Source organism: Hakea prostrata, chromosome 5 (assembly GCF_041222555.1).
Source record: "Hakea prostrata isolate BN-2017 chromosome 5, UWA_Hpros_2, whole genome shotgun sequence".
Lineage (NCBI taxonomy): Eukaryota > Viridiplantae > Streptophyta > Magnoliopsida > Proteales > Proteaceae > Hakea > Hakea prostrata.
The window spans coordinates 6,567,161-6,585,084 of NC_142604.1; the positions used below are offsets into that span (position 1 = coordinate 6,567,161).

Sequence of the window (17,924 nt, forward strand, 5' to 3'; positions counted from 1 at the left end):
AGGACCAAGGTTTTCATTTTCTTCTTTTTCATGATTTAAGTTCTATAGGAAAATGTTACAAAGTTGTACATGTCATTGTGATATATTTTCACATTAAGTGCTCTAAAGTAACCCAAAACTCTGCCAAAGTCAGTAAGAAACAGGCAAGCTGCAAATTGTGTAGCCCTCTCAACTTTACTGATAAAAATAGCCGTGAGTGATGGTCTGGTGATGACTGTCCATTTATGACCCATTTAAAATGAAAGCTTGGAGTAAGCTCTGTGCTGCCTGAGTCTGATCGGGGGTTCCAGAGATGATAACCATCCCCTCAGTTGCGCCAGGATGAGGGTCATGTATCATAACTTTGGCACCGGAAATCTGGTACAAGAAAAGCAAAGCTCAATAAAGTTGGGCATAGTAGAAATAGGATATCATGCAAAAATGACATGGGGGCTTGACATTAAATTTGGAGCTGGGAAAGAAATTGGCTACTCAGAATGATATTAGCTAGTCAAGTAGAAGAACTATCAATCTATTCAGTATTTTCTGTAACATTTGGTCTTACAACTCTTTTATGGCTAAGTTCCATCAAACCCATTAGACAGCTTATTAGCAAGTCATATTAAGAAACACCACAAATAAAAAAGAAATAATTGACCCACAGTTGACTATCAAACATGGGGTTCAGATATATTAAGCAATGAGCTTCTTTTCGTGAGAGAAACTTTTTTTTTAACAGAATTTTTCATGAAATTAACAAACAAACTATTTCCTCCCAAAAGTCACGGAAGCTACTTGCTCATATAAGTAGTTTTTTTACTGTCACATAATTTAGCCATAAAGGAATATGTCATCTGAAGTAGGTCTTCATGGGGCTTTATAACCACACAGCTTATCATAGGGGAGAAATTTGGGCTTAAAAGGATGAAAAGGTAACGCAATTTTCAAGAAGAGTGACAATGCTAGAGTTACCTGTCTTAAGCGGTTCAGGTTGCTACCTTTTTCCCCATAAACAGAGCCAAGAACATGTTCAGGAACTACGATCTCCACGGTTGTATTTGTCACTATTGCAGATTTGCTTCCACTATGAATGCAATTGAAAGATTAAGAACTAACAAATGAAACAGTTCTACCAAAAGTTTAAATATCACCAATTCTGTTTCAATGAAGAACATAATCTATTAGAAGAGGATAATTCATTCTTTAAGGTCACTCAGAGTAGCATAGTAATACCATGTAATAGAAACCAAACTACAACCACAAAAATCCAGTTGCAAATTAACTCAAAGAGCAATGCAGATGGATTAGGAACCATAGAACCCGAAGCAGAAAAATCAATAGCTTCAATAAAGTAACATCGGTGAGATCTGAAATCAATTGATTACCTAAAGCAAAATGTAAACAGGAAAACTTGAAACTAGATTTCCAGTAGGGCTGAAGATTCTAAACATAATCTTAGACAGAAGTAAACAGGGAGATATTAAGCAAACAGAGTTAGCATGGGTAATCAACACAGGATTTATAAGGTAGCAACAGAAATTGAAAGTTGAGAGCAAGAACACATCCGCAGGAGAAGTTGAGTAGAGTAGATCAGACCTCCCTCGATGGGAAGTTAGATGAACGAGTTAAAAACCCAGGTAAGTCTCAGGCTAGGAATCAACCCAAACCTGCAAAGGCAATCCACGCTTTCACTAGGGAAGGTTTTGAAGGTAATAAAATCTGAAAGTTGAGAGGAAGAAGAGCACAACTGCAGGAAGCTTTTACTAGAGTAAGTCTGACCTCCTGCAGCAGTAAGCTGTAAAAAAACAGGAGAAATCCACCAAAATCTCAGGCTAGGAGTCACTCCAGGCCTGTGAAGAGAGTCCAATCCAAAGTAATCCTCAACATTCAGCAGAACCAGATCTCAGAAACTGAAAAGCTTTGCTCTTCAAATCATTCTGAAAAAGCCCTATAACTGGCACATCAATATATAGCTTCTCTAAGAGCCTGTAATTGCCTTCTAAGAGAGCGTATATCATCCAATCAAGAGATACTCTAACAAGCAATATGGAAAAAAGGAAAAAGGATTGATGTAACAAAACCCGAACCAAGAAAATTTTAGAATAAAATTATCATAATGATAAAATAAATAAATAAATAACAAACTACTGTCCTAGAAAATCCTCCACTTTTAAGTAATTAAATTATCCTATATTTCTACCTTATACCTATAATTTAGGCCCATATCAAAATGAAATTCCCATAGACCCAAGTAACTAAAACATATGTGCCCCAACCTGAGAAATACTCACCTGCCCAGTTCTATGCCACTTCTATGAGTTGTTAATCCTCTTCCGATATCAGTGATGCCTCTTGGATTTCCCCCACCCATAGTCTGCAGTTAAAAAGAGAACCCCCACACATGAAGTTGGCAGAAGAGTGCAAAAAATAACAGGAATAGTCAACATTGTTGCTACAACCATAGCTACGTTAGACCGAAGGTTCCTTTTCAACCTAACTACAAGGACGGGTTAATCAATCATTCTCATCATGTTGAACACGATTATGCTAATTGTAAGAATTGATGAAGTAGAAAATACCTGTGACGCCCATAACCTTGGGGGAGAGTGAGTTACGCTGTGAGAAATACCAAGATGATCCATACTTTGTGTCAAGGAACTTTGTCGGTCTATGTCACGAGAAAGGCCCATTGATGAGTACAACCTAGGGGACGTAGGCTCCCTCCCTCTTCCGTAGGGAGTAATCTCTGGGATGCTAGAGGAAGAATAGTCCCCAACTACAGAGCTTTGTAGCATCTTGTTAGGAAAAAGATTATCCCGCAATCTACCGGTAACTAGAAGCAAAGCATCCTTAACAACGCTGAATTCTCCATTAATCTGTAGAAGAACTTTCTCCTTTAGTAAAAAAATGCTATGCTACCAAAACTGTCTAAAATAGTGCTCAATTCTGCCTTCAATAAATTTCAACAATCTTTTATTCATCAACTTTGGCAAAAGGTCACTCATAATTAAGCATTGTATTAGAGAAAGACCTACATTTCAATGAAACAAGCAAAGAAATCCCATTCTCTCAAGAAGCAATATAGGGCAACTACTTCTCTATAAATAAAAAAGAAATATTTAAATCTTTTAGTCCCCAACACAGTATATTCAAAAAATAAATGTTTGTCCTCAGACACTCAAAAAGGATTACAGCCAAAGATGAAATAGGACAGAATTTAGAATGGCAAAAGGCGCTTCATTAATTTCAGAAATTGTAAAAGTCAAGTTGACCTCCTGACATTCCCAAGTCAAATAATTTCATGTTCCCCAGATCCTTTCCCTAGTCTTCATTAACATAAGTAGGCTTCTTACCATTATGTCAAATTTTTATCCAATTCTGCTCCTAAAAATTTAGAATTTGTACAAAAACAATTAATAATGTACAAAACAACTCAATGTCAACATAGAAGGACACTTGTAGTGACTTGAACCTTATTTTCTGGCCTCAAATAGGGGTAAACTGTGTTCATGTCAGTTCCCTAGTTGTGCAGGTTGTGCCAGGCATCATCCTGTGTAATTTGTGACCACTGGGGCAGCTGACCACTGCCACAAGTTAGTGCACAAGAGGGCGCTAGTCTCCACTATCTAACTACAGGATTTCAATCCAAGAGGAGATTTTCCATGAGAAAGTTCAAAACATTTAGAAGAACATAAAATCACAAGATGGCTTTAGCAGAAAAAAACAAGGGAAGAAAATGGAAACGCGTAAAATATATGCTTGACTTGACTATCAAATTCAACACGTGGCCAATACAAGAACATTATCTATCTGTTCAGATTAGCCACACAATCCATCCACTCAGCTCAAGTTCAGTTATCCACTGCACTAGGCCTATCGTTGGTTATGCTGCAAAAACTTCTCAAGAGTATATTTTCCTTAAATTACCCAAAACAGAAAAGAAATATAAAAGAAGCAAGAAAAGATCACAATTAAACTTGTTCCAATCCAAATAATAATAAAATAACAAATAGACAAATAGAGCACCTGTACTACATCCTCATTTTCCGAGGCACACTTTGGAACCTGGTCTCCCCCAATTACCCGTATTCCAGCCCCTGTTACCTTCCTCATTTCTGAAATAATTATACCTCCCTTACCCATCAAGCAACCAACTAGGTTTGATGGTACTAGAAGACGAGCTGCAACCGGAGCTCCTTTAGATGACATGGGTTCTAGCCCCTTTTCTATGCCAGCCTCTACTGACCTAGAGAAAACACGAAGAAGAGCATTTTGTGCCGGGGAGTACCTTGTTTCCGGGTTCTGCAGGATGCAAAACTAAAATTATACCAGAAAATCAAATTATATATATACTATACTAAAAAAAGAACAAACACAGATAGTTGAACCTCCATCGCTGATACAGTGATTACGCGTTCATCTGACTCAGGAACAGAACCAGCACAACTAATAGAAGCACCTGTTTCATTCTGCAATGCCCTGACAATGGTACCACCCTTGCCAATTACACCTCCAATCTTATCATTTGAACAGAGGAGCCTGAATGAAACTTCTTCCTGTGACTTGTTTAGTTCCTTGGTGGGGATCCTGTCCAAATCAGTAGATAGTGGACGGCCTCTGGATGCATAATCCAGAGAGCTGCTTGATGCAGGTGGAAACATTGAACTCCTTTGTGGAAGGAACTCCACCCCATGTGGATCAGGAAAACTTCCATGGTTATTAGTTTCAATAGGTCTACTTACAACTGACTGTGATTTGTCTGCTGGTGGGCAAGTTTGAAGACGGCTGGAAACAGCAACCAATGCTTTCTTTACAGCCAAAATTTCTCCGGTAATCTACAAAACAAAGATGGATTTTCAAGTTGGTAAATGAGAAGAAACAGTACAAAGTCATGCTTAAGACAAATGCCACATTGATAACATCTCAGTCATCACCCTAATGCAGAACTTGCAAAAGATAAGAAACTATGGGCTCTAAAAGCTAAGGTTGATGACGCTCCAGAATATGTCAAGAGACCACATAAACACTAGCACTGTTAAACACATGCAGGGATTTGATTGTCAGTTTTGGTCAGTCCAAGGCAGTGCACTGCATCAATTCTACCCATATTGCCTCTTGAAAACCCTTCCTATGGTGATTGGAGACAAAATATTTGTCTGCTCCAACAATTATTTCTTTACGTTGTATGACTTGCAATATGTAACAGAATCTAATATATTGTATAACCTTCTCCAGATCAAATTTAAAACATCTATAAAAGAATGTCAAATGGATAGCAAAACAATGTTTCTACATAAACCTATAATAAAATATGAAGATAAGCAAGTTCGACCAATAACATTGAATAATCTCACTTGTCGCCATCAAATCAGTTCAAGTCACTCTATGGGATTTATTAGTCCCTCTCTACCCCCACGACCTGGACAAAGAAGCTCTCATGTGTTTTCCCACCACTTCATTTCTAGATTCACATGACAACATTCAGCTCATCCTCTACAATGCATCACAACTGGTCAGTATTGCACCTGACCGAACAATTTGAATTGATATCCCTCCATCATGTTCTCGTTCCCTAATTCTCACTTTCTGGAGATGATGGTTATGTTTGGCTAGCAATTGACAAGGCATTTAAAGTGGCTTGAACTGATTCAGTGGGTCATTTTCTTTGGCCTATCGAATAAACTAATCTTGTCTAATTACTCTAATCCGCTAAAACAAGACACAATTGAAACTTTTGGGAGAATTTGAATCCGCTTCTGTTCCATTTTGTCCTAAAAAGGAGAAAGCATGTGCTTTTAGGTGGGTGGGCGTGAAATGGAACCAAACTTCATACTTGAAGCACCAGAGTCGAAAAGGCCTCACCTGTATAACTTCGTCGTTCGGAGAGGCACAAGCAGGGAGTTGCTCCGGAGGCAATACACTAATTTTCGCACGGCATTCCTTCCTGATATTCGCAATAATCTTCCCACCTTTCCCCATGAGGGAACCAATTTGACTGGTAATAGCAAGCAATCTGCAGGAAACGACACTTCCCCCAGTAGGAAAGACGCCCTCGGTCTCGGCTTCGACGTCATTGATCCTTCCAAAAACCTTGACAAGAGCCTCCTGCGCAGGGGACACTTCGTATTCCCCCGCAACTTCGTTACCATTGTCGTCCTTCAACTCGATCTTCTTATTTGGAGTCTCAGAACCCACAACGAGGATGACACGCTCATCACAATCAACGGTGGCTTCCTCCACACGGATCCTAGCACCAGTCTCCTGCTGAAAAAGCTTAACGACGCTGCCGGACTTGCCGATTACGCCGCCGATCTTGGAGGCACGACAAAGAAGGCGAAAGGCTACCTGACCAATTGATATGACGATTGGGGAAGGAAGGGGTTTTCCACCACGGCCGCGCTTGGGTGTGCCGTTGGTATTGGTGCTGTATGAATTACTCTCGTCCATTCCTTAAACGTTGCAGATTGAACGATTCGCTTGGAAGTGATTGGAATTGAACATCCATTCCTTGTATCAAACTCTGGTTTCTACTGTTCTCCCTCCGCCACTGCGAAGATGTTCGCAGAGGAGGGAGAAGAATCTCTATCTGAAATTCCAATTCTCAGTTCACACTTGGTCTTTCGATTCGATCTATCTCTTCTTCTTCTTCTTCTTCACTTCTTCTTCGATAAATTGATCGGTCGATTCAGTTTCAGTAGTGAGTGAAGCGAATCGTCAATAACCAATCGTTCTGCTTAAGAAGGATCAGTAACTGTTTCGTCTCCTTCCTTCCACACCAAGACACAATCGAATCTTCGATCCTATCGGCCCTAACTTCCTATATTTTCTCTCCCATGATTAAGCACTTAGGTTTTTCTCCTTTTGATATTGAAGATGCGCCGGTATGCGTAGTACGCTTATGGTAAACTGTAACATTTCTTATGCTATTATGGAATGACGTCAAATCATGCATTGACCACGCGATGATCACTAGGGTCCAAAATTAGTTAACTTTTCTTTTCCAGCGTCTGCGTGCAAACTCTGTTGCTGCAACGTCCAATTTCTTTGTATAGCTTCAGCCAAAAAACAAAACAAAAAGAATCCGAAATTTCGCTGTAATAGCAAATTTTATTTATTTATTTTTTTTTGTAAATTGTAATAGCAAATTCAAACTTGTCAAATTTGCTCTTGAGTCTATTTTACTCGAGCCACAACAATAATGAAATCATTGCTTTTATATTTGGTAAAGAGCAATCGTCCTTCAAATTCTTAAAATAACAGATGGTCAAAAATACAAATACCCTTTAAATAAAAAAGACCAACACAACACTTTTACAGAGGAGATAAGCATAATCAAAATGTGCATAAGTTAGCTTAAATGAACCTCGGATTCTAAAGAAGATGAAAAAAACCCTAAATAGAAACCCAGACCAAGAGGAAAATCATCGTGGCATTTGGTTAGTTTAATTATATTTATCAAACAAGATAATCGGAATCATATATATATAGATATCCAACGCGACACAAGAATCAAAATCAGGCTCATCTCTTGCCCTAAAAGAAAACTTTATGGGAGGAGTTCCCCTTTTTTCTTTTTCTTTTTTGTAATCAACATTTCATTGAAATCGAGCCAAATGAGTGACTAAACATAGTTGTACAAGCCACTGAGTGGAAATAGGGCATTCAAGTGGGCTCCCAACTACGAATTCCTTCCTAGATAGGAGATCCGCAACATCAGTGGATCACCTAGAAATGTGGTGGACTCTGTAATCCAAAAAATGAAGTCTTGTACAATGGGTAAGATATACAGAGGGGGAGTCCTGTGTTACAAGAATATCAACCAACTGCTTACAATCGGATTCAACCCAAATGTAGTCTATCCTTTCTCCAAGTGCTTCCAATAGTCCTACCCTCATCGCCAGCGCCTGAACCTCCAATGCCAACGAACACAAAACAGATATGGATTTAGCCAAACTTGGCTTTCCATCTCCACCCTGAATTACAATATCCAGCCCACCTAATTTTCTCTTTTCTCTCCAAGATGCATCAACATTTAATTTCAAAAAGGGAGGTTCAAGTGGTTCCCCATTACCTTGGTTTCCAGGCATTACCCAAGCTGGGCTTATTCTTTAGCGAGGGCTACTTCATGTAACTCCAAAATTCAGCATGGGCTCTCAAGGCTTCATCTATAATCGATTGGAGTGACCATCTTCTTTCTCCAAATACTCTATCATTTCTTCCCTTCCATAATGAACATACAATGAAAAAGCTAAGGCTTTGCAACCAAATCGAATCTCCATCATTCTTGTTCATGCTAGATTTCCAAGAAGCCATCCATTTCCCAAGGGAAAATTGTCAGTTGTTTCCAGTACCTTCTACGAATTAGGACTTCCAAACCATACTAGTTTAGTAAATTTATAGTTAAAAGAGAATGTGAAAAAATGACTCTTCTATTGCCCCACCCTCACCGCAATTAGAATTTGTTTTCATACCTTGAGTATTCAACACCTCTGCCATTGCTACGGCTTCATTACAAGCCTGCTACATAAAAGTCATAATTTTTAGGAAGTGAGACAATTCCATACGTGATTCCATGTTGCATTTGGTAAAGTTTTCTAATCCTTGACATTTGAGGAAAAGGCTTCAAACTCTTTGGAGATTTCTATTTTCCTTATTTGCACGTGATAAGCTGCTTTAACTTTAAAATTTCCATCATTGTTACCTCCCCCACTACCCCCAAAAAAAGAAAAATTGGAAGGAACAATGAAAGTGGAATGGCTAAAATTGTTGCACTCTCTTGTGGGTTGAATCATTGACAAATTAATTCCTCCTTCCAAGTTCAGGTGTGTTGACAAATCAAATCTACAACCCACTCTAAATCACATCCACTTAGCATAGTAGATTGGATTTTGGATTGTCTCATTTTGTTACCCTCATATTATCCTACAGTTTAATAGAAGGGATTATTACTAATCTTTGCTTCTAAAAATGAGGTATTAGAAAAATATATCTAAACAAATTGAGCCCAATCTGATGTTGAATCTAAAAATAATCATCAAGCCACTTTACATAGAAAATCTCTATTTTGAATGTAAAGGGAACTTTAATCCCAATTCATCATTTCATTTCGCATTTGTTAACCTATCCCATGAGATCCAATGAATGATCGACTTGGCCTTTGATCACCTCCAATAAAATCTTGTTGCTCTAGATTTTATCTCTTGGAGGATGCTCTTAGGCAATTTAAAATGAGAAGTAATATAATTTGTAGAAGAAATAGCCACAGATTTAAGAAGAATCTCTCTAACTTGTATGATTAAGAAGCTTCTTTGACCACCATTGAAACTTTTGATCCACCCTCTCCCCCATTGCATGAAGTAACTCCACCTTAGACGCTTCAAAATCAGTAATTAATCCCAAATATTTTGATGGATCAACTCCATAGATTTTCCGTAAACCACTATATATGTATATGGTTCAGTCACAACCATTGGATGGACAATATCACTTATTCCCATCCAATGATCGAAAAGTAAGATCAGGTTGGGTTCGGGTTTTGCTTTCGAGTTTAGATAAGTAATTGAATATTTTGGAAAGCACCAGGTTGGCCCAATGACTAAACCCCAACCTTATTCAACTCAGTCAAGAGAATCAAGACTATTTACTTCATAAGTCAAACTCGCCCTTGAGTATCAAAATCAAGCTCATTTGTTGCCCAAAAATGTGTTTTATGGAAGAGTTTTTTCGTAAACCACCGCATATATGTATGAGGTTTCAGTTGCAACCATTGGATGGACATGATAATTTATTCCCATCCAATGATCGAAAAGTAAGATCAAGTTGGGTTTAGGTTTTGCCCTCGGGTTAGATAAGTAGTTGAATACTTGGACTCAACTGGGTTGATCCAATGACTAAATTCAAATCTTATCCGACCCTGTCAAGACGAGTTATTTTGTAACTCAAACTCGCCATTTAGATTTGGGCCAGTTGGAACGACACCCCTAACATTGGAACTATTTCAAGCTGTCAATTTCTTTGTATTAAAACCAAAATAAAGTTTCCCTAGTGTAAACGAATTTAGCTCCAAGCCTCCAACTACCTATGTATTATGCATCAATTTTTTCATGACACTCATGGGTATGATGGGTAGATTCGTCAAATCCAGTAAGCAACTTTCCCTTCTTTTTTTTCAGAATGTGATCAATCTCCATATTCTAATAAATCTTCTGCATCTAGTTTGAATGGATTAACTGTCGAAGACTCCATTGGAATCTCCAACTTGGTCTATAGGCAATAGCAGTTTGAGGTTGAATGAGACGAGCGTTGCAGGTTGTAATTTGCAGGAGACCAGCTGTTGCTGCGGGAGACATTAACATGAAAAGAAGGCCAAAAATCAAACAAGAATTGTGAAATGTTTTGGGCCAACGCCATTGATTACTCTCTGATTCTACCTGGTTGCGAGCATTGGCGGCCATTCTCAACCAGATGCTTAGCAAAACAATCGACGTATTGATCATGAAGAGCTTTTTTGCCAAATATCTCTTTCATTTCTCTAGCTTTGGCCTTGTAAAACTCGGCTTTCTCCACCATCACAATCCTCAACGATTCCGCTACTGAGTCCCTACTCAACGAACCGTCTCGTTCATCTCTCGGAATCTCGAAAGCCACATCCTTCCCTTGCAACAGCCGAGCATTCAAAGGTTGATCGTTCAAGAGAGGAAATAATATAAGCGAACAACCTAGAGCAGACGCTTCAATTATAGAACTCCAACCACAGTGAGTCACGAAAGAACCAACCGATGGGTGAGCCAATATCCTAAGTTGCGGCGCCCAACCACGACAAATAAAGCCCTGACCCGCGGTTCGCTCCTCAAAACCGGACGGTAAACCACTATCAAACCCGGTCGAACCAGGTGATTTCTTTGTTACCCAAAAGAATGGCAACCCGGACTGTTCTAATCCAAGAGCCAACTCGTTTATCTCGTCCAAACTCGGATCTACTTCGCTGCCGAGAGCTATGTAAACCACCGATTCTTTCTTCTGTTTCTCCAGCCAATCGCGGATTCCAATCCAACGATCATCTGCTTCGTCGTTGACATCGCCGGTGACTTTTGTTTCCGGCGGCAATAAACCTATTGGAAGAACTGGTTTCTGGAAAAATCCTCTTTGGAGAAGATTTAGCCACTCAGCTTCGAACTCAATGCAACTTCGCACGGCGATTACTTTGCAACCGTTGATCGTCGAAGTGTACCGATGTGTATCGGAAACTCCGGACACTCCGGCAGCAATCGGATCGACGCCATTGAACATTCTCAGAACCTCATGAAGACGAAACGCCAAATCGGAAGGGAATGGAATCCACTCGGGAGAAACAGTGAAGTGCTCTGCTTTCGTTCTCGACGGTTCCTCCTGAAGATGCGGTGGCCCAAAGAAGGCGACTGTGGATGCGTTGAAAGTGTAGAAGAAGGCACAAGGAACACCAATTCTGGACGCAATCGATGGCAACCAGTGAGGAGCAAAGTCGTGAATAATCCAATCTGGAGAGGAAATTTCAAGGAAATGAGTCAGTTGTGGTTGCAGACCATCGAAAGCTTTCTTAAGGTAAGGGATTTTTTCGTAAGAGACTTCTGAGGTGGCTTCAGCGTTCTCCGGCAAGCCATCTACTTGAGGTAAAGAGAGTTTCACAAAATCGATGAGCGGCGCTAGATTTGGAGGAGGTTTTGGGAGCCTATCAATGTTTTTGGGCGTAGAAACGAAAGAAATCCGGTGACCCCTCTGTGCTAAGTTTTTTGAGAGCTCCAGAAAGGGAATCATGTGACCGAAAGCTAACCATGGTAGCATCACGATGTGAAGCTTATTCTGATCAGCCATGATTTGCAGAAGCAGGATCTGGTACTGTAAAGCCTCAATTCCAGCTGAAAGTGACAATTCAATGGGAGATTAGCAGTTACTTAAGCGAGAGAGAGAGAGAGAGAGAGAAACCATTCGTTCTTGAGAATGCAGAAAACAAGGTCTTAAGACACTCAGGAGAGAAGACTAGAATCTCAGGGATTCCCGTTGGAATATTCAAATATGAACTACAGAGTACTGTCTACTGAAGCATTGAATTAAGTTATCTATTTCTCCCCCAAAAAAAAAAAAAAAAGAATTAAGTTATCTATTAATTTATTGGTTTTATTGAAGAGATTGTCTGTATGTGTAGCTAAAATATTGCTACTTGTGTAAATTGGTCGGTTGGTGCAGATTCACTCTTTTGGGGGCTTTGCTTGATGCGCATTACGTAAGCAATTTCAGTGTTTTGATAATGGGATTCCACTGTCCCTCTCTATAAATAAGCAATTTCAGTGTTTTGATAATGGGATTCCACTGTCCCTCTCTATAAATAATGATAAAAAAAGTTGAATTTAGTGTTACCAAAATAAGATAACAAAAAATAATTGTAATAAAAAATTAAATAAATAATAATATGATTTACTTTAGAGCAAATTGCACTGGCACCCCAAAATGGAAGCTTTAAAGCACTGACACCCTACTTTATTTTTAAAAAACATAAACACCCCAATTCAATAAACACACTAGTCCATTCTGTTAGTGAAACTGTTAAACCACTATTCTTATTTTTTACTTTTAAAAATATCCTTACTAAAATTTGAGAGAAAAAAAATCCATCGTTCTTCAACCGATCAGAAATTCTGGCTTTATCGTTCTTCAACCGATCGGTCTTTCGTATGTATCATTCCCCTAATGGCTTCATCGTTCTTCAACCAACACTCGATGATTGGTTAAGCATCTTCTGGAGCCATGTATTCCGGCGTGTCGGTGGTGTATTTAAGCTTGAAACCCTTTCGGCGTCAGCGACGACACCAACTCCTAAGCCTAAGATGTATGGAGAATCGTCGTACCACCTTCGATTTAGACCGGAATCTTTCGCCGGCGATACGTATTGCCCACCAACGTTGAGCCTGAACATGGTCTGGAAACTGGAATCTCCTAGATCAATGCTCTGGTCTGAGAAAACCATCATCGCCGACATGAACAAGTCCGGCATCTCAATCACTTCGATCCCATTGATGAAAGCATAAAATCAATTATGCAGCGGGGAAGGAAAGAAAGTGATGTTTAAATGCCCATTTGTGGAAGCACTCAAGGAAAATTCTCTCAAAATGTAAGCCAGCGTCAGGGCCTGGGCCGTAATGGAAGCGCTGAAATTATTGAGTAGTGTGATTCCATTAGCGATTACACCAAAATATGCATCAGAGATGTTGGGTGCTGTAAGAGGTTGGGTAGAAATGGAGTCTGATCCAGTGGCGACGATTTGAAGAAACCTTAAAGATGTAAGTGGATTTTGATGTGAAGATTCTTGCGTTCATGTAAGGGAGAATTTCTGATCGGTTAAAGAACGACGGATTTTTTTTCCCTCAGATAGTAAGGGTATTTTTGGAATTAAAAAATAATAATAGTGGGTTAACAGTTTCACTAACAAAATGGACTAGAATGTTTATTGAATTGGGGTGTTTGTGTCTTTTAAACATAAAGTGGGGTATCAGTGTTTTAAAGCCTCCATTTTGGAGGTGTCGGTGCAATTTGCTATAAAAATATTAAGTGCCACAGGATATAGGAGAAATCTAAATCTTTGGATCTTTTGAAAAATTTTAAAACCACACGGCACATTGTAAGCAAGTCTGATTTGTTGGATTTCTTGAAAATAAGTCAAGCCACGTGTTAAATTTGGAACCCACTAAGTCGTCGTAAATTCCGGTCAGTAATTCTAATTTTATTTTTTGTTTCCTCCTGGTAACGGATTCTAAATTATAATCCCGGAGATTTCGCCGATCAAATTCAAAAGTAACTTACGTAAGTAGGACTGTGGGAATTTAGGAAGTGTATGGTTACGATTCTGACACACTTATAAAGCTTTATCTGCGATTCTTTATGGTCTCTCTGCACCCTCATCCTACCTCTCGAATATCTCTCGTCTCCCTCATCTCTCACAACTCTTTCTAAGACTCGCATCATTCTCTCTCGTCTCTCTCGTCTCTCTCATCTCTCCCAACTCTCCCAATCTCTCGACTCCGAAAACAGTGTCTCCAACCAACCGATCGTGTTTGGAAGCATCTCTGCAGCCTCTCTCCGTTTGGAAGCATCTGTGCAACCGATCGTGGGGAAGTGTCTCTGCAACCGATTAAACACAAGTGTTTGAATCCCTGTCTCTGCAACTCTCTCATCTCTGCAAGCCGAAGCCCTGTTGTGTCACTCGGATCCCTGTCTCTGCAAAGCCGAAGCCGTCTGCAACCCACTTCTTCATCTTCGTTCAATGTGAGTTGAGGTTATCGGTGTTTACCCTGTCTCTGCAACTGTTCATAGTTTTTTTTTTTTTTTTGCACATAGTTGTTCTGAACCAGATTCTTTCTTATTTTTCTGTTCCTTTTCCTTTCTTGAATGCAAGCTATTGCTGCACTTTTTTATTTTTTAAATGCATCATATTTATCTTCTCCATAAAACGTAGGTAGCATCAGCAGATTTTCTGCTTTTCTTTCTATTCTCTTCCTCTCTGTTTTTCTGCAATAGAAAATTTTGAAAAGGTAAATAGATAAATGATTGAAATTTTGTACAGCTTCATACCCTAGTTGAAAGTATTAGATACAATGATTATGTTTTTTTTGATCTCCATGATAATTTCATCTGCTGATTTATTCAGAACATCTGCTGGTTGGATTGTTATTTATGTATTTGTACATGCTTATGTTAAGCTTCCTTCTGATTCTCTGTTATGGCAGCAAGATAGCATCTGGTCTCCCGGACTTGCTCAAGATATTGTATATTAGGGTTGGGCACTTTTTTTTCTCTAATCATATGCAGCAATTTAGGTTTTTAAGGGATTTAAGAGATCCGGTTTCGAAAATAAAAGTTGGAGGAGTTCAGTAGGGTTAGCTTTTCTTCTTGAAACGGCTTGCTTGTTCAGGTCGTGACCAGTTCCAAAAATCGATTCACTCTGCAATCGAATCCGTAACCATTACTTTTCTAGTTTTCTTTTGGTATTGGATTGAATTCGAGTTTTAGAAATTCTGACGTTTTTTTTATCTTTCGTCAAGGGATATGGATGCAGAAGATGAATTTTACGACGCTTTGGAGGAAGTAGAAGATGATTTTTACGACGCTTGGGAGGAAGTAGAAGATGATCTTTACGACGAAACGGAGGAAGATGAACATAGCGATGGGAATTATCTTGATTATGCGGTCGTCCAGACGTTGCAACCGAAGCAGGAGAAGTATAGTATATTGAGCGAGGCTGATATACGTCGACGCCTAGATGAAGATATCGGAACGGTATCTACTGTGCTTTCAATTTCAAGAACTTGGTCTAGTATTCTTATGCGCCATTATAATTGGAGTATCAGTGAAGTTAACGATGCTTGGTTCACCGACAGGGAGAAAGTTTGTGAAAAAGTTGGGTTGCTAGAGAAACCAATAGTTGAATATTCAGATACTGTTAAAGAAGCTAGTTGTGAGATCTGTTTTGATGTTTATTCTCTTAATGATATGGCAGCCGCTGTTTGTGGCCATCTCTTCTGTGTTTCGTGTTGGACAGGTTATATTAGCACAGCCATTAACGATGGACAGGGATGTTTGATGCTGTGTTGTCCTGATCCACCCTGTCATGCTGCCATTGATCAAGATTTTATGGATCGATTTTGTTCTAATGAAGAAAAGGTGAAGTTTTCTGGTTACCTTGTTAGATCTTATGTTGAGAAAAATAGGAACATCAAATGGTGTCCTTCTCCAGGCTGTGAATATGCTGTAGAGTCTGAGTTTGATGTTAGTGGGAACCATGATGTTACTTGTGATTGCTCATGTAGCTTCTGCTGGAACTGTGCTGAGGATGCTCACCGACCAGTGGATTGTGAGACTGTAAATAAGTGGATGGAGAAGCATAGTTCTGAAGCTGAAAATACAACTTGGATTTTAGCTTATACGAAACCTTGTCCCAAGTGCAAAAAGCCAATTGAGAAGAATAGGGGGTGTATGCATATGCAATGTAGACCTCCTTGTAGTATTCGGTTTTGCTGGTTATGCCTCAATAGTTTATCTGATCATAAATCGGCATGTAATACATTTGGTCCAGCAACAAGGAAGGATAATGAGGAGGAGCATACACGAAAGAAAGCTGAAAGATATTTGGAAAGATATAACCATTATTACGAACGATGGGCAAGCAATGAGGTTTCAAGGCAAAAGGCTCTGACAGATTTACAGCAAATGGAAACTTCTAAGCTTGACAAATTGAGGGATACACAGGGTGAATCATCAGCGCAGGTGGAATTCATCAAGGAGGCATGGTTACAAATAGTTGAATGCCGGAGAGTACTGAAGTGGACTTACGCATTTGGATATTATCTACCTGATTATGAACATGGTAACAGACAATTGTTTGAGTATTTGCAGGGTGAAGCGGAATCTGGGCTGGAAAGACTTCATTATTGTGCAGAGACAGAACTAAATGTTTATTTTAAGGCTGAAGAACGAATTCCTGGCTTCGGAGACTTCCGTTTAAAGCTGGTTCAGTTTACTCAGGTGACAAAAAATTACTTTGAGAACTTGGTCCAAGCATTGGAAAATGGTCTCTCAGATGTTAATAGCAATGAAGGTGATACGGTCCCACCTTCAGTTCCACCTGCAAATATGAGGACCACGACAAAAGAGAGAGCTCCAGAGACCTTACGCAGGTCGGATTTTCATTTGCGGCAGCAGCTGCGGCCAGAAAGGGCAGCTCCAGAGACCTTACGCATGTTGGATTTTCATTTGCAGCAGCTATTGCATCCAGGAAGGGGCGAGTTCCTATTCGATTACATGTAAGTGTTTGGGGTTGGATGTCAAAGCCTCTTGACAACTATAGCTAGCTGTGGTTAGCTTTGGTTAGCTTTTTCAAACTGTAGTTAACTTTGTTTGCTTTTTCAAACTTTAGTTTGTTTTTTTCGTTGAATATAGACAGAAGATTTAAAATCCCAAATTTCCCTCTCTCCTCAGTGAATTGCTCTGTGAATTGCTTGGCCGCGTTTGGTTCTGCGTTTCTATGGAATCCGATTAAGAGTCATGTTTCTATAGAATCATGATTTTGTGGAGTTAGGTTCTGTAGAATCATAATCGTTATATAAAAACTGTTTGGTTCTCCTGATTTTGACAAGTGAATCTGTCTGAAAAACCATTTGGTTACCCTGATTCTGAAAGTGAATCTGTCTGAAAAACTGTTTGGTAACCCTAATTCTGAAAGTGAATCTGTCTGAAAAACTGTTTTATTACCCTGATTCTGGGAGTGGATTCAACCTTTTAAACAAACCATCACCAACAACTGGAGCACTAATAACCCATTTGAAATCCAAAAGGTCTTGATACTGAACAACCTTAATTATGTCATTTTATGGTAAGCACAACTAAGCTTCATCGTAATTAACTGGAGAGGCCTACACCAATCCTGTTTTCTCATTCAACTCAAGTGCAAAATACGAAAGATGGTGAATTTTTAGCAAGGGTTGTGACATTGACAATCTGCCAATTGCACTCTTGGATCTGTCTTGCGCATTGTTGAATCCATCTCAGATATCACATTGAGAGGAAAAGCAATAAATATGTGATTGTTAACATAGATGGAAAGATTAACTACACTAGTATGGAATGTGTCCAAGTACAAAGGAAAGTTCACATTCCTGCTTCACGGTTTATAATTCTAATCCATCCACAAGACTTGGTCTAAGTATGAAAAGATATGAACAAAACCATAGTGCATGCTGGTACTTCACTGTTGATAATCTTCCATCCACAGTATCTGGATGACTATGCATTAACTATGAACAAGGTAGGTAAGTGCAAACTAGTGCATTAACCATCCTATCATTGCCAATTAAGGAAGCTGTTTTAAGCATTTTTAAGTTTATCCAACTACATTGCTCTCTGTGATTGGAAGTTTTCCG

General features: G+C 39.3%; 3 protein-coding genes across 3 annotated transcripts; 1 reads left to right on the forward strand and 2 right to left on the reverse strand.

Annotated features, from left to right (window-relative positions):
* Positions 1-126: 126 nt before the first annotated feature.
* On the reverse strand, positions 127-6,854 carry LOC149014706 (KH domain-containing protein HEN4-like). Its single transcript, XM_089155064.1, is given in 7 exon segments — positions 127-357; positions 952-1,063; positions 2,271-2,353; positions 2,559-2,855; positions 4,006-4,281; positions 4,368-4,814; positions 5,842-6,854. Coding segments are annotated over 7 exon segments (1,989 nt in total). The 5' UTR covers positions 6,481-6,854; the 3' UTR covers positions 127-222.
* A 2,794-nt stretch (positions 6,855-9,648) lies between these two features.
* Positions 9,649-11,999, reverse strand: LOC149014707 (UDP-glycosyltransferase 91C1-like). Its single transcript, XM_089155849.1, has one exon. The coding sequence runs from the start codon at positions 11,827-11,829 to the stop codon at positions 10,393-10,395; it is 1,437 nt and encodes a 478-aa protein (XP_089011975.1). The 5' UTR covers positions 11,830-11,999; the 3' UTR covers positions 9,649-10,392.
* A 1,877-nt stretch (positions 12,000-13,876) lies between these two features.
* Positions 13,877-16,925, forward strand: LOC149014708 (putative E3 ubiquitin-protein ligase ARI8). The gene is made up of 2 exons (XM_089155644.1): positions 13,877-14,274; positions 15,051-16,925. Coding segments are annotated over exons 1-2 (1,764 nt in total). The 5' UTR covers positions 13,877-14,272; the 3' UTR covers positions 16,813-16,925.
* Positions 16,926-17,924: the final 999 nt, after the last annotated feature.

What these genes read in the sequence shown, in the direction of transcription:
- LOC149014707 (XM_089155849.1), bottom strand. Translation starts at nt 11,829, where the DNA reads ATGGCTGATCAGAATAAGCTTCACATCGTGATGCTACCATGGTTAGCT.